The following is a 17534-nucleotide window of genomic DNA, read 5'->3' on the forward strand; positions in this document are numbered from 1 at the left end:
CCCTGATACTATAAACATGTGAAAGTCAAAGCTGCTCAGTTGTGTCCAACCCTTTGTGACCCCATGGACTATAGTTCACCAGGCTCCTCTGTCCATGGGACTCTCCAGGCAAGAAGAATAGAGTGGGTCGCCATGTCCTCCTCCAGGGGATCTTTCCGACCCAGGGATTGAACCTGGGTCCCCTATGTTGCAGGCAGATTCTTTACTGTATGCTTGGGGTCAGATAATTCTGTGTTTTGAGATTTTTTTTTGCGGGGGGGGGGGAGGGGCTGTCCTGGACATTGAAAGATGCCAGCACCCTCACTCCTGGCCTCTACCCACCAAATGCTGGTATCAAATAACCTCCTTGTCATGACAATCAAAAATATCTCCAGACACAGCCAAATATCCCCCAGGGGATGAAATCCCTGCCCCACACTGAGAAGCACTCCTTCAGAGAGAGGACCCATGAATTACTGCTGCTGAGGCCCCAGGCCTGCCCTGGTTCCTGTTTTTCCCTCTGAACCTATTTGCTCAACTCTTTCCTAAATTCACTGAGATAGACACTTCTGTATCCTTAAAATAAACTCCTTTTAATTGACTTAGCTGTCTGTAATTGGTTTCCATTATAAGCAACCTAAAGAACCATGGTACCATGTGGTCAGCACTCAGTAAATATTTACAGTGAGTTAAGTCATTACCCAAAGATCCACTGGAAAGCCAGTTAGGAAGCAGAGAGTGTGAGGGTCTCCAGTCCCCCGGAAGTAGGGGAAGTCAACCAGAGTCTTACCATCACCCACAAACTGGAGCAGGGCCAGATCAATCTGCCTCTTCCACGGCGAACCCTTCTGGAGGGCGATCCCGTAACCAGTGGTAGCAAAGATGTACCCACTCCCAATGGTCACCAGCTTGCAGCCTTCGTCCCTCCCAGCCTTGTAATTCAAGACGGCAGCGTCGTAGATGAAAGCATCCAGTTTCCTGCAATGACAAGAAGCCAGGGAGTCAAGGCATTGGCGAGGTACCGTCTTGGGGCCCATCTCCTGAGGCCTGATCCAGCATCGCACACTTCCCTATCATCCAGGAGATGACTCATCACTGCTCTGTCCCATCATCATAAAAGGATCTATTTTTAATGAGGAGATAAAAGCCAAAACCTTTTCTCCCTGAGTTACAAGAGGCAGCTAAATAAAGACATGAAGAATCCTTATGCCCAAGTGAGTAAACAGTTGAGTTTGCTGGTCGCTAAGTGTTTGCCATCAGCACTCCCAACAGTGTAGAACGGTGGCCTATTTAGAGAGGTTTGCGTTGGAACAAAACAAACCATTAACGGACAGGAGACTTTGGTGGCTGCGTGTAGGAAGCAGAGAGACTAAACAGGAATGATGTCCTTTCCTGTCCAAAGAGCTATGTTTACTATTCATTTGTATTACAAATATTATTATATCATAATTTTTAGAAGCCAAAATAATGTAGAAAATATTAAGAGTACAGTTAAAATTGCCTATAATTCTGTAACTCAGAGGCAACCTCTGTTAATGTATTTGCGAACAAACTTCCAAATTTTGTATGCATTTGTATATACACACACACATACACACATCTTTGAAAACAGGGGCTGGTAACTTCTTTTGTAAAGACACTATAATAAATAGTTTAGGCTTAGTCTCTGACGCAACTACTCAACTCTGCTGGTGTAGCATGTTACAGGCTGAATTGTGCTTTCTCAAAATTCATATGTTGAAGTCCTAAGCTCAAGTATCTCTGAATATGAGCTTATTTGGAGATGGGGTCATTGCAGATGTGATTAATTAAGGCAAGGTCATACTGGAGCAAGGTGGGCTCCTAACCCAATACCACTGGTGTCCTGATAAAAAGAAGGAATTTGGAGACAACGAACTTATGTTGCCAGGGGGAAGAATGGGGAGAAGGGATAGTCAGGGAGTTTGGAATGTGTATGTACACACTGCTCTATTTTAAGTGAATAGCCAACAAGGACCTACAGTATAGCACAGGGAACTCTGCTCCATGTTACGTGGCAGCCTGGACGGGAGGGGAGTTTGGGGAAGAATGTGTGTTAGAGGTTCAGTTGTGTTGGACTTTTTGCAACCCCATGGACTGTAGCCCACCAGGCTCCTCTGCTCACAGGATTTCCCAGGAAAGAACACTGGAGTGGGTTGTCATTCCCTTCTCCAGGGGCTCTTCCCAATGCAGGGATCTGAACCCTGCATTGAGGGCGGATTCTTTACCATCTGAGCCACCAGGGGAGAATCAGTTCAGTCAGTTCAGTTGCTCAGTTGTGTCCGATTCTTTGCGACCCCATGAATTGCAGCATGCCAGGCCTCCCTGTCCATCACCAACTCCCGGAGTTTACCCAAACTCATGTCCATCGAGTCAGTGATGCCATCCAGCCATCTCATCCTCTGTCACCCTCTTCTCCTCCTGCCCCCAATCCCTCCCAGCATCAGGGTCTTTTCCAATGAGTCAACTCGTTGGCCAAAGTATTGGAGTTTCAGCTTCAGCATCAGTCCTTCCAATGAACACCCAGGGGAGAACAGATACATGTATATGTATGGCTGAGTCCCTGGCTATCCACCTGAAACTATTACAATGTCATTAATTGGTTAGATCCCAGTACAAAATAAACAGTTTTTAAAAAGTAAAAAGAAGGAATCTGGACACAGACGTGCTCACAGGGAGACTGTCAAGGGAAGGTGGGAGTTATGCTGCCACAAGCCTAGGAACCACCAGAGGCCAGAAGACCCTTCTGGTGCCTTCAGAGGGGCCACAGCCCTATGACAACCTTGATCTTGACCTTCCAGCCTCCAGAAATACGAGACAAAAAAATTCCTATTGCTTAAGCTTCTCAGTTTGTGATGCTTTGTTATCAAAATCCTAGGAAATTATGCATAGTATGAGAGCAGCCATCGATAACACATAAATGAAGGAGTTCAACTCTGTCCCAATAAAAGGTTATTTACATGAAATAGCCTGGCCCATGGGACATTAGTTTGCCAACACTGTTTCAATATCCAAAATATAATGATGCCATGCAAACCATCTTACCGATGGCTTTCTTTTCTTATTTCATTCCACACATAGTGAATGTGCTTCCATGTCAGTAAACAGAGCACTCTTTTTAATTTTTTGGTACATTTATTTTTATTGAGGTATAACTTACATGAAATAAAGCACTAGATAAATTTTTACATATGTGTACATCCTTGAAATCATCACACAGATCAAGAAAGAAAACATCACCATCATTTCAAAAGTTCTGTTCACCTCTCCCAGTCAGCACCCTCTAAAAAGCAAGCACCGGTAACCCTCTCAAAGATATCATTGCTGCTGTTTAGTTGCTAAGTCGCGTACGGCTCTTTCTGACCCTACGGACTGCAGCACGCCAGGCTCCTCTGTCCTCCACTGTCTCCCGCAGATTGCTCAAATTTATGTCCATTGAGTCTATGGACTCAGTGCTATCTAACCATCTCATCCTCTGCCGGCCTCTTCTTTTGCCTTTGATCTTTCCCAGCATCAGCGTCTTTTCCAATGAGTCGGCTCTTTGCATCAGGTGGCCAGAGTATTGGAGCTTCAGCATCAGCCCTTCCAATGAATATTCAGGGTTGATTTCCTTTAGGATGGACTGGTTTGATCTCCTTGCTGTCCAAGGACTCTCAAGGGTCTTCTCCAACACCACAATTCATAATTCTTTGGTATCCAGCCCTGTTTATGGACCAACTCTCACATTTGTACATGACTACTGGAAAAACCATAGCTTTGACCACATGGACCTTTGTTGGCCAAGTGATGTCTCTGCTTTTCAATACCCTGTCTAGATTTTGTTGTGGATCACATTTTGTCAGAACTTTTCACAGCGGAAGGACTGATGTTGAAGCTGAAACTCCAATACTTTGGCCACCTGATGCGAAGAACTGACTCGTTTGAAGAAACCCTGATGCTGGAAAAGATTGAAGGCAGGAGAAGGGGACAACAGAGGATGAGATGGTTGGATGGCATCACCGAGTCAATGGACATGAGTTTGGGTAAACTCTGGGAGTTGGTGCTGGACAGGGAGACTCAGTGTGCTACGTATGGTCCATAGGGTCGCAAAGAGTCGGACAAGACTGAGCGACTGAACTGAACTGAACTTCACTGTGACCCATCCATCTTGGGTGGCCCTTCATGGCATGGCTTATGGCTTCTTTGCGTTACACAAGCCCCTTCACCATGACAAGGCTGTGATTCATGAAGGGGTTCAAAGACAAGGCTGCGCCTAATTCATGACCTACATACCTATTAGTGGGCATGTATGTTGCTTCCTATTTTTTAAGTTATTTAAGAAGGCAGATTCATGTTGATATATGGCAAAACCGATACAATATTGTAAAGTTAAAAAAAAAAAAAGAAGGCTGAAATGATCAATCACCCTTGAAAACAGGGACAGAAGTATAAACTCTAAAGTAATAAGAAAAGTCAGTTGAGGAGTGCTCAACTTCCTGACACTTTTTCAGCTTTACTGCCCTTCTCTCCTTAACAAGAAGACATAAAACAGTGAAGCAAAGAAAAATGAAAGTGGCAGAGAGAGCGTGTAAAATGCTGCCTCCTTCCAGAGACAACTGCTGAAGGACTCCCTGTGGGAACAAAACTATTTGGAAGGTTTACAGCTATGTTCTTCATTTTAATTTTTTTGTTTCTTTAATGGCTGGAGATGGGGCCAAACTACAGGATGTGTCTCGCCAACAGACTCTGAAGCTTTCGTCTCAGGGCTGTAGGGTTGGCGACTCAGCTTTATTCTCTGAGACTATTAAGAGGGCATCAGATGATCCAAGTGGAAGAGTGGGAAAAACTGGGTGTTGTCAATGGTGATGATGAACACAACTGACAAACCAAGAGGAAACAGCCTTTCTGGAGAGCCAGCAATGCTACTGTGGTTCAGTCGCTCAGTTGTGTCCGACTCTTTGTGACCCCATGGACTGCAGCACGCCAGGCTTCCCTGTCCACCATCGTCCAGAGTTTGCTCAAACTCATGTCCATTGAGTCAATGATGTCATTCAAACATCTCATCCTCTGTTGCCCCCTTCTCCTCCTGCCCTCAATCTTTCCCAGCATCAGAGTCTTTTCTAATGAGTTGGCTTCTCCCATCAGGTGGCCAGAGTATTGGAGCTTCAGCTTCAGGGTCAGTCCTTCCAATGAATATTCAGGGTGGATTTCCTTTAGGATTGACTGGTTTGATCTCCTTGCAGTCCAAGGGACTCAATCTCAAGAGTCCGCCAACACCACAGTTTGAAAGCATCAATTCTTCACTGCTCAGCCTTCTTTATGGTCCAGAACATGGACCATATGGCCAATGCTCACATCCACACATGACTACTGGGAAAACCATAGCTTTGACTACAGGGACCTTTGTCAGAAAAGTAATGTTTTTGCTTTTTAATATGCTATCTAGTTTTGTCATGGCTTTTCTTCCAAGGAGCATGTGTCTTTTAATTTCATGGCTGCAGTCACCATCTGAGTGATTTTGGAGCCCAAGAAAATAAACTCTGCCTCTGTTTCCATTGTTTCCCCATATATTTGCCATGAATTGATGGAACCAGGTGCCATGATCTTAGTTTTTTGAATGTTGAGATTTAAGCCAACTTTTTCACTCTCCTCTTTCACCTTTATCAAGAGGCTCTTTAGTTCCTCTTTACTTTCTATCATAAGGGTGGTGTCATCTGTGTATCTGAGGTTATTGATATTTCTCCTGGCAATCTTGATTCCAGCTTGTCCTTCATCCAACCCAGTACATCCAAGAATGATGTACTCGTTTCCCAATTTTGAGCCAGTCTATTGTTCCATGTCCAGTTCTAACTGTTGCTTCTTGACCTGCATACAGGTTTCTCTGAGACCCATGGATGTTGTGGGGGTGGGGGGTGTAGTTGTTAAAGGTTGATTTGTGCATGATGGCAGGAGGGCATGTGACAGGAGCCATGGAGGAACAGATGGAAGGGATCTATGTTCTTTGTCTACATTTGGATGACAGCATCACCTCAGGAAAGTCACTTCCTTCTTTTGCACTGCTGGTTTGTCATCTGTGAGATGAGGTTGACATTGTGGAACTATGGAATTCTATAATTCTGAAACCTGAGTCATCTCTGTCAGTCCAAATAGGGAAACTGAGACTTAGGATAACATGTGTCCTGGGGTCTTTGGGACAAATGGATGGCATGTATTGTCTTAATGAAGGTGGAATGCTTGCAACTCCAATGCTTTATGTTGCCATAGGGATGCTAAGAACCTGGGTTTTATTGAAACTTTCTAAGACTCACCCATCTCTTTCACCTCAATTCCTCAAAAACCAAACACAAACAAACGCCTAGGTGTGTACAAGGGTATTCATATGTGAAGGCCATTTGTTGGTATTCATGGGGTGAAAGTCCTCCCCATCCTGCTAACCCACCACATGCTGATACATTTCTGGAATGGAAATTAAATTTGTACCTGGCCCCTGTATGAGAGCTGTCCAAGAGCAGTTTAAATTTGTATTTTATGGAGAGGCACAGATTTCTGCAAATCATTACCATATTTCATGACAAGTCTTGAGCTGAGCAAAAAACAGCTGGATAAGCGCAAAGAAAAAGGGGAAGTTTACTTGGAAAACGAAGCTTGCAAAAGTAAGATATCATCAAGTCAGAGGGAGGACACCTGCAAAAGACACAGTTAATTCTGAGCAAAGTGATCACACGTGGGCACCTCTGGGTGGACTGGCACCGGTACCCTTAGAGGGGTATGGCCAGGAAGACTCTCTGCGGTCTCAGGGCCACGTCAGAACCAAAGTGAGGACAACAGGTGAAGGAAGCCACAGGGCTATGTGACTTTGATTTCTGTCCCTCATGGAGGATTCTACACAGCTGGAGTCTAAGTGCATTGGTCACAGATACCTGCATGTTCAAGAACATCTGAGGGCTTACACGGTGCCCCCGATAGACATGGCCATTGTTTGTACAATGCTCGACAGAAGTGCACAGTTATTTTACACGCATTGTCCCAGTGGGGCCTCACAAATGCCCAGTACGGAGATTTATTATTATTAATTATTTTATTTTCTTGTGTTGTTTATGAGCAGATGAGATTGCGAGAGGCTAAGGAATTGTAGTGCTGGAGAAAACCTGAGAGTCCCCTGGACAGCAAGGAGATCAAACCAGTCAGTTCTAAGGGAAATCAACCCTGAATATTCACTGGAAGGACTGATGCTGAAGCTGAACCTCCAATATTTTGGACACCTGATGGGAAGAGCTGACTCATTGGAAAAGACCCTGATGCTGGGAAAGAATGAAGGCAGGAGGAGAAAGGGGGAGCAGAAGATGAGATGGTTGGATGGCATCACCGACTCAATGGACATGAACTTGGGTAAACTATGGGGGATGGTGAGGGGCAGGGAGACCTGGCATGCTGCAGTCCACGGGGTCACAAAGAGTGGGACACAGCTTAGTGACTGTACAACAACGAAAGCCTGCCTGAAGCTCACCAGCAGAATTTCCAAACTTTGTACAGGAAGTTCCCTACAAAGGAACCTTCAAGTTACGAACTTTCAAAGATGCTAATATGCATTCCATCAATGTTAAGCGCGAGTGAAATCACGGCTTACCCTCCATCTCCTCTTGCTGAATATCCTTCAGCTTTCCCATCTCTCACCTCCTTTCTCCCCTCCAGTCAGTGACTCTTCTTGCCTGTTCGCTCCATGCCAGCCCCTGTATGCCAGCCCTGTTGTACTAAACTACTGTACTTTACAAGGTACTGTACTGTAACATTAAAAATGCTTTCTCTATTTTTTGTGCCTGTTTTTTAATGTATTATTTGCATGAATGTAATATAAACTTATTATAGTACAGTACAATATAGCTGACTGTGTTAGTCGGGCGCCTAAGCTAACTCTGTTGGACTCAGGAACAAATTGGACTTATGAATGCACTCTCGGAATGGAACTCAATTGTACGTAGGGGACTTACTACACACACACTGTCTATAGCAGCACTGTCCAGAACTTTCTACAGTGATGGAAATACTCCATATCTGTGCTATGACTATCGAGCACTTCACATGTAGTTAGTGCAACTGAGGACCCGAGGTGTCCATTTTATTTCTTTTCATTAAATCATATTCCAGTATAAACGGCCACACGAGGTTGGGGGCTACAGAAATGGCTCCCAGTGGGCGGGGGAGGCCAGGGCCTTGCCTCTCCTGGCTCCGACTCAGAGACCTGTGCCTTTGATCTCCTTCCCACTGAAGGAAAAATGTTCCCATTATTGAAAAGATGTAAAACTTGCTGACGTCTTCCAGCTCAGGCTTTGTGGTCAAAGCCTTTGAACAAGGCCCCTGTGTTTCTCAGCCTCCTTCTTCTCCCTGTAAAGCGGGGCAGATGTGAGCTGCCCTCCAAGGGCCACTGGGAATAAAGGGAGGTTATGTAAGGAGATGTGTGTGCAGGGCCTGCACTGATGGATCCCTCTGCATTCAGATTTTCCAGCAGAGGGGCTTATAACATTCATGCACTGTGCAGGACAAACCTGGTCCTGAATACTTTATAGACATTATCTTGTTTCACTTACTTCTTCTAACTGAATAAAGTTGGATGCACACCTGCCATCCCTGTGGAATGAGGAAATGGAAGCCCTGAGAGGTAAAGTGAGGGACATGGCAGGCCAGCTTATGTAAGTGTCAGATGGCACTTGGGCTTAACACAGCGTGACGACAAAGGCCACAGACATAACCACCGGGACCATGTTATCCACAGACCGTGGAGTAAACAGAAGCAGCTCTGCCTCTTACAAAATTCAGGCTGGGGTTTCAGCTCGATGTGAGGCCCACCGTGATGAAAAAAGGGAAAGGATCAGATCAGAGCCATCGGGGTTTTAAAAGATCTGGTGGGTTGTTCAGTTTCGTCTGTCTCTTTCCCAGGAGATGCTCAGCCATGTGTGGTCTGGTGTCACCTCCAGAGGAGACATCTCTTGCCCTCAACACATCTTAACCCTACTTGTTTGGGAGTCGTTTAGGCATAGATGGCCATAGCTTCTTGTTGAGGGTGGAGCATCAGAAAGAGAAGCTCACCTGAGACCCAAAACGCTGGGGGGATTGGCACTGTGATGGTGGGTGAGAGAGGGGCACATTAGGCTTCACTGTGGTAACTGGCAGCTCTGGGGATGAAACAACACGGACATTGGAAGCGGGCACTGGACGAAGAACCCCTCAGAACTCAGAGCCGTGGCTGGAAGCCCCAGCCCTCACAGGGAGGAGCCGGTGATGTTTTTCTGCTTGGTGTTTTCTTCTCTTGCTTTTTTTCTTCTTTTCTTAATGTACTCATTTACTCATTTTTGTGGTGGGTCTTTGTTGCTGCGCAGGCTTTGCTCTAGTTCTGGCGAGCGGGAGCTACGCTTTGCTGCGGTGCACGGGTTTCTCATCGCAGTGGCTTCTCTCGTTGCAGAGCACAGGCGCTAGGGCATGCGAGTTTCAGCAGTGGCGGCACGTGGGCTCAGAAGTTGCGGCTCCCGGCTCTAGAGCGCAGACTCAGTAGTCATGCACGGGCTTAGTTGTTCCGCAGGACGCGGGATCTTCCCGGACAAGGGATCAAACCTGTGTCTCCTGCGTTGGCAGGCAGATTCTTTACCACCAAGCTACCAGGGAAGCCTCTCTTCTGCTTTTAAAGCAGAGACGTCTACGGCCCTGCCATCCCAGCTCCTGCCGATCCACACGGCTGTCACTGGCTCAGTGCTTCTCCCACTTAGGGGCGGGGGAGGCTCACAGATCCCGTCTGAGAACCATGATGGGGACAGAATGCCTGCCAGGCCCACCTCTGCTCCCTAGAGAAGGGTGAGCTCTTCTCCAAACATTTGTGACAAATGAGCTGACACCTCGGCTCGCCAGGGCGAGGGCTGGAACACAAGAGCGCCTGAAAAGTCACGCTATGCGGTGCTGGCTGTGTGACATCCCCACCCCCCGCCAGGCATCACCGAGGCCGCGTGGGTGCTGTCATCCTCTCCCCGTCACCCACGGTCCTCAAGGAAAGCAAATGATTAAAAATGACAGTGATTCCGAACGAGAGGGGGAAACAAGTCCTCCTCTCTGCAAATCTGCAAAGAGCAAAGGAGGACTCTCACGTGTGTCCCAAGCTACTTTAACCCAGCGGCTTCCTGCCGCAGTTTTGACAGCTTTGCGGAGCGGCTGTGGCTTTCTCCAGTGTGTAGATCTGACCCTGTTACTTCAGCGGGTCTCTCTTGTAGCTACACGATGGCCTGAATGTTCACTCCTTGCCCTAAGACTGTCTGCTGGCCACGCAGACTTCCCCTTGCAAAGGGGGAGACTGTGGCCTCCAGTCACCGCATGGCTCCTTTGGGGAAAGGGGCTTGTATCGTCAAGGGGCTTGACATTTCCTCATCAAAAGTTTCCGGTTTTAGCTCATCATCTCCTTGGGCATGTTTTCAGAGGCTCTCTGGGGGGGATCTCAGCACATTTAAAGGCTAATTATACATTTAAAGTTAATTATTCATTCATTAACATTCAAGAAGTCTTTAACTTAGACACTGACTTCTTCTGATGAATTAATGGAACCAGAACATGTGTGTATGTGTGTTGTGGTGCGTGTATGTTTTGGAGGTCTAGTGCAAAGCGTTAGTGAGACTTGAGCATCTCTTGGATGATAACTGGTTGTATTTTGGGGTGGGGGAGCTCATCAAAGCCTTGTTAGGAAGAGAAGCATGGCAGTCAGCAGTTCAGGCAGGTCAGCAGGAAGAATGTGGGACAGTGGATGGGGTTCGGGTCTACCTCGGCCAGTGCTACGGATGAGAGCCAGTCATGGGGTCTCTCTGAGCTTTGGTTTTCTCATCTGTAAGACAGGGTAATAGCAGCTCTTTCATGGGGCTGGATAGTTCTTGTTTAGTCACTCAGTTGTGTATAAATCTTTATGACCCCATGGACCACAGCACGCCAGGCCTCCCTGTCCTTCACCATCTCCCCAAGTTTGCTCAAACTCATGTCCATTGAGTCAATGATGCCATCCAACCATCTCATCCTCTGGTGTCCCCTTCTCCTCCTCCCCTCAATCTTTCCCAGCATCAGGGTCTTTTCCAATGAGTCAGCTCTTTGCATCAGGTGACCAAAGTATTGGAGCTTCAGCATCAGTCCTTCCAATGAATATGCAGGGTTGATTTCCTTGGATACTGGATGGATGAAAATGGGAGTGAAGGTGTTTTAGAAATTGTGTCTCCTGGTACAAATCCAGGGGATGGCTGGGGCAGGGGTGACATCAGTGAGCAGAGAAGCCATGGTGTGCAGATCACCATCAAAGCATCCAGACTCAGTGCTACCGGTGGGTGAGGCACATTCACGGGCCCAAGAAGAGGTACCCTTGATACACGACAGCCTTTGGAAGTGTCTGCTTGGGCAAGGGACACTCCATACATACAGAGACTGTACCTGCCATCAGCATGGGATGCTCTGAAATAGACTTTAGGAAAATGACCCAGAGTCACATTTTGAAGTTTATGTGTACAAACTTTGAAGTCAGAATTATACCAACCCTGATGCCTTTTCACTAAGGAAGCATTTTTCAGAGCAAACTCCATTAAGCTAATTTAATTCCTAGATCAATGCCTCGCGTAACATAGTTGAATTATTTCCAATTTTTTTTTTTTGGAAACTATTTTCACTGGGATCAATTCCTTTGTGTTGCAATTTTACAAGGATTTGATTAATTGATCAGTGTTTGGACCGTAAGACATTTTACTAATTTATAACTTCTGCCATCTTGAGCTTTCTTTAATGGGGATGGTGGCCATCAAGTCCAATTCTCCTGGGTCAAAATTGCACAGAGAGGCAAAGTTGGCCAAGAAGATTTGAGTCATTTCTGGATTTGTAGTCAATAACAAATTTCACCCTGTGTGCTTTTTGCTGCTGTCAGTTTAATTTGTGTTGATTAATTCTTCCAGTAATATTCACTGTGAATTGGGTAAAAAAGACGGATGGTGACTATTTATTTTTTAACTGAGAACATTCTGAGCAGTATTGTAAGATTGAGACAGAGAGAGGCAGAGAAGGAGGGAGAAAACAAGGGAGGGGAAAAATACAGATGGAAGCAGGCACCAAAGAAAACGGGAAGACAGGGAGAGAAGAAGACAGGAAAGAACAGCAAAGAGTGAGGGAGAGAGACAGAGGAGGAGAAAGTGATTAAGACAGAGAGGGAGAGAGTGAAAAGAGGGAGACAGACTTACAAAAGGAGACTCAGAGATGAGAGCGAGGGAGAAAAGGAGGTCATGAGAGGGGAAAGAGAAAGAAAGAAGAAGGAAGGGAGCAAACCAGGAGGGAAGGAAAGGAGGAGGGGAGAAAGAGGAGGAGGGAGTTCAGTTCAGTTCAGTCATTCAGTTGTGTCCAATTCTTTGCGACCCCATGGACCACGGCATGCCAGACCTCCCTGTCCATCACCAACTCCTGGAGTTGACTCAAACTCATCTCCACTGAGTCAAAGATGCCATCCAACTATCTCATCCTCTGTTGTCCCCTTCTCCTCCCTCCCTCAATCTTTCCCAGCATCAGGGTCTTTTCAAATGAATCAGCTCTTCACATCAGGTGGCCAAAGTATTAGAGTTTCAGCTTCAACATCAGTCCTTTCAATGAACACTCAGGACGGATCTCCTTTAGGATGGACTGGTTGGATCTCCTTGCAGTCCAAGGGACTCTCAAGAGTCTTCTCAAAGGAGGGAGAGAGGGTGGAGAAAGGGAGAAACAGCGGAAAGGAAACAGGGCAAACAGTTTGCCTACTAACAACCTCAAAAACAGGACAAGGTTAACATGACACAGCAAACCCCCCTTCTTCATTACTGCTGAATTTAACAAACTAACCTTATCCAAGATGTTGCTAGATCATGTACTGCAACCTTTTGATTTTTCAGGAGAGAAAACCAAAGCCCAGAGGAGGTCTCTGCCCTGGGTGTCCCACAGCATCAGAGCTTCCAGACCCGTCTACCACCTGCCAAAGCAATGTGCCTTCAGGGCAAGGCTGTCACCAGCTTCCCAAATCAGAGCGCCTGTCCTCGAGTTGGGTATGGAGTCAGAGAAGCGCTGCTGTGGGGCGTTGGGTGAGTCTGTGCTCAGCCCTAAGCCTTGACTTCCCTGTCTGACCAGAAGGAAAACAATCTCTTCCAGTAGTTGTACTCTGATTGAAGGAAGGAATGGAGGTAAATTTGCTTGAGGGATTATAAGGTGCTATGCAAATGCTATTCCTTCTTCACGCTACTGCTCATGCTCTGACCCAGGAAAAGTATTGATTCCTGCTGACATGTCAATCTTTTATGGAGTTTCTTAGTAGATATTCTTCAAGGGTCGGGATCAGAGTAACCCAACTACTGCAAAAGTTCCATGGTGCACAGCACATTATTTAAAATGCTCATACTACAAAGAATGCTTTCTGTTACAGACTTTTCCTGAATGTTTGCTGTGTGCCAGACACTGCTCTCTGCCTGCCTGTCCCATTGAATCCTTAAAACGGTTCTAAGTGCAAGTTCCTAAGTCATGGTTCCTAGGTGAAGGAATTGTAGTTAGCATTATTTTATAAACAAAAACCCTGAGGTCTAGGAAGTTAATTAGCTTGTCTAAAGTCCCACAGCTGACCGTCAGCAGAGAGGGAATTCGAATCCAGGATGCTTGGCTCTTAAGCATCACCACACACTCCTGGTAGAGACAGTGATCCTGCTGAACTTGTCACATACCAGAACTGAAAGGGACTCTCAAAAGGCCAGAAAATATATGACAGTGAGAGACTGGGGAAAGAATCAATGAAACCATATTATGCGTCTGATACAGCGCCGGGAATTTTCCCTAAGTCAATTCATTCAATCCTCAAAGGAGTTCTGAATGTGTGTGTCAATCCTGTCTGACTCTTTGTGATTCCATGGACTGTAGCCCACCAGGTACCTCTGCCCATGGGATTTTCCAGGCAAGAATACTGGAATGGGTAGCTATTTCCTCCAGGATTTGGAAGATGTAGGAAATAGGTTCAGAGAGGTTATTTAAATTTCCAGAAGTCACACAGCTGGTAATTAGCAGAGTACGAAAATGAAGCTAGGTATTTCTCAACTCAAGGTTGATGCTCTGAATCATGGGGTCATTCAGAAAATACGTAAGTCAATCAATCAGCTGAATAAGACTAACCTTTTCTAGAAAGTATAAATACTCTGACCCAGAAGTCATACTTCTTGAGATCATTCCTAGAGGATGACTTGCTGAAGCGCACAGATACCTCATCGTGGATTTTAACATGACCATATTACCAAGAGCCCCCCAGAGGGAACTAATATAATAAACTGTGCTATATGCAAACCGTGGAATTCTTTCCAGCCATCGAAGAGAATGAAGACAAAAGACACCTATGGACATGGAAGGCACTTCAAAACACATTATTAACTGAAAAACCAAACTGTGCCTTACTTCATAGAGTTTGAAAGCACCCCACAGAATAAAATTTTATAATTATATGTGAACACATAAATATTTGCAAATGCATCTGACAACGGTCTGGGAGAAATGGCATGTATATCAAAGAGAGCACGCTGCTTACCTGCAGGGAGTGGGGGTGATTTGGAATTAGGACACAGTCAAATGGATGCTTATTTATCTGCATTTTTTACCAGCAAGAATATCTTCTTTTGTGAGAAGTGACAGAGCATAGTGATTAACAGCAGAGATGGTAGAGTCACTTCAAATCCCATCTCTGAAGCTCACCAGCAAGAGACTTAAGCTGCGCGTGGCAGTGTGTGCATACACGCTCATTCACTCAGTTGTGTCCGACTCTCTGCGACCCTATGGACTATAGCTTGCCAGGCTCCCCTGTCCATGGGATTTCCCAGGCAAGAATACTGGAGTGGGTATCTATTTCCTCCAGGATTTGGAAGATGTGGGAAAAAGGCTCAGACAGGTTGTTTAAATTTCCTTAAAAATTAAGAGTGGGTTGCCATGTCCTTCTCCAAGCAATCTTCCTGACCCAGAGAATGAACCTGGGTCTCCTGCACTGAAAGCAGAGTCTTTACCTCTAAGCCACTTGGGAAGCCCACATGCAGTACAGGGGAACCAAATTTGCCATCCCAAATGGTGTCTCTTTGGCATGAGGACTAAGTTAGGCTGATTATTTTTAAGAAACAAGAGACTCAGGAAATGTTTCTTTTTACCTCCTCCTTAACTGCCTGAAGAATTTAGATGAAGGGCTTGTTCCCAGAATAGAGCTACCAACAGAGCTGTCTGCAAAGAACATGGGTTTACTCTGTTTGGGGAGACAGAATGGGGGTTAAAGATCGGTATGTCCCACCGTCTCCATGGCCCGGCAAATTTATTCACCAAACATCTGCTTTTCCATCTCCATGTCATTTGCCTTCCTCTCCTGGGAAGCTCCAACCCTCCCACCTCCAACATCCTCTTTTGTCTTTAGCTGAGGATGGTATTTAAGGTGAGGCTTGGGCCCTTTGGGTGAGTTAGCCAGTTCTCCTGGGTCTCTCCCACGTACACATTATTAAAATTTTGTTTGACTTTCTCCCGCTAACCTGTCTCATGTCAATTTAATTCTTTGACCAGCCAGGAAACAACTAGAAGAGTCAGGAAACATTTCTCCCCCTCCCATGCCTGACGATCGTTTCTCTGTGTACCCAGTGCAGATGCTGGATATGTCAACCCTCATGGCGCGGCTGTGAAATTAAACGAAGAATTATAGGTAAGTGCTTATAAGAGCATCTGGCACAGAGAGAGAACAACTAAGCATTTGAGATGAGGAAGCAGGGATGGAAACTAGCCAACACAATGATTGCATCACCCAGGGGTGGGGTAATTTACATGCAAGAACCCGTATTGCATCCTTGTCCACTGAGCATCATCGGGGTGACACTCCCAAGCACATACTGGATGGAGGCCTCCCCCGCAGACCCCAGACCCCAGGCGAGAGCCTTCTGTGGCAGTGCTCACATCAGACACCTGTCAGAGGATGCTGTTGGGAAAACCACAGTGGTGCCCAGGTGAGTGTGGTGGGTTGAATAGTGTCCCTCCCTAAAATTCACATCCATCAGAACCTCAGAATGCAATCTTATTGGGAAGCTGGGTCTTTGCAGATGTAATTAGTTAAGGCTCTCCAGACAAAATCATCCTGGGTTTAGGTGGGCCCTAAATCCGATGACTTAGAAGCATCCCTCATAAAAAGAGGAGACACATGGAGGTCACATGGAGACAGAAGCAGAGATCTGAATGATGCTGCCCAAGCCAAGAGCCGCCAGAAATGAGAAGAGACAAGGACAGTTCTCCCCCAGGGTCTTTGGAGGGAGTGTGGCCTTGCTGACGCTTGGCTTTTAGACTTGCGGACTCAAGAGCTGGAAGAGATTACATTTCTGTTGTTTCAAGCCTCCAAGTTTGTGGTTATTTATTACGGCAGTGCTAGGGAACTGGCACCGTAGGGAAACCCAAGGAGCGGTGCTGGAGTTTCTATTGCTCCTCAACCTGCGTTTCTCTCAATGGAAGGAGGGCAAAGGCCACTGTCTGGGCCCCAGGCACTCACCACGGGGTGTGGACAGCATCTTCTGACCTGTGCTAAGAGCTAACCTGGCAGCTGGAAAACTCACACGTCCTCCTACTCCTGCCAGAAAGAGCAAGAGGACACACAGGGCTGATGCGTCAACATGGGGACCATTTTAGCGCCAGGTCAGTGGGAGCTGGTTCACAATTTTCACAGTGGAGAGAGACGAGGCACACCACCAAGATTTTCCAAATCTGAGCCCCTGACGGGCAGAAGCATCAGCTCTCTGGTCCTAGACCTCATGCCTCATGACAAAAGTGCCAGCATTTCCCGGAATCATTCACTTGTCGGGACAAGCAGAGAGGCAGACATCAAGGACCGAAAGAGATGCTGGGCTGAGTCTGAGGGCCAGCTCTGTCACTCACTTAACTTTTGGCCAAGTTGCTTCTGCTCCTTGAGCCTCAGTTTCACCTTCCGTAAAATGGAGAGAACTCCTGTTTGGCAGAGTTGAATGAGGGTGAAATGAGATGTCCTATCTGAAGTTTGAGTTTGGCAACTCAACTGTGTGAATTTGGCGACCAATCAGGAGAGGTGATCCCTAAGGAGACAAGATGGAATCTGCCAGGAAGCTCCTGCTCATTCAGTCGCCCCAGGAAGAATTTCCTAACTACGTAGCTCCCAATATAAGGAACGTATCCTTTGCTCAGTTGGCTTTTCTCTGTGAGCTCATTTCTTTTCTCCATTTCAATGGAAGGAGAAATATTGACCATTTTAAAAGCAGCACTAACACTTTCAAAGAGAGGAAGAGACACTTTAAAGCATGGACAAAATTAGTTCTGGGTTTTTATAACAGTGAGAAATCAGAAACAGGCTAATTGTGCACTGTTCTAGAAATGTTCATATTTAGTGTTTTAAGTCATGACTCAAACCGTGGGCTCTGGAGCAAGTGTGACCACAGACAAGCTCTTTAACCTTCCCGGTGCCTACTTCCTCAATTGTAAATGCAAATCATGATCATTGTTGCCTCCCAGGGTTTAAATAAGAC

General features: G+C 46.1%; 1 protein-coding gene across 2 annotated transcripts in view; it reads right to left on the reverse strand.

Annotated features, from left to right (window-relative positions):
- GRIN2A (glutamate ionotropic receptor NMDA type subunit 2A) overlaps positions 1–17534 on the reverse strand; it is a 457913-nt gene that overhangs the window by 52373 nt on the left and 388006 nt on the right. For both annotated transcript variants that reach the window (XR_009733472.1, XM_061401104.1), the window contains exon 11: positions 770–957. Coding sequence is in view for 1 of the 2 variants with exons in the window: in XM_061401104.1 (XP_061257088.1) it covers positions 770–957 (188 nt within the window). In the remaining variant the exon portion in view is untranslated. The remainder of the gene's footprint in view (positions 1–769; positions 958–17534) is intronic.

The sequence above is a fragment of the Bos javanicus genome, chromosome 25 (genome assembly GCF_032452875.1).
Source record: "Bos javanicus breed banteng chromosome 25, ARS-OSU_banteng_1.0, whole genome shotgun sequence".
Classification (NCBI taxonomy): Eukaryota; Metazoa; Chordata; class Mammalia; order Artiodactyla; family Bovidae; genus Bos; species Bos javanicus.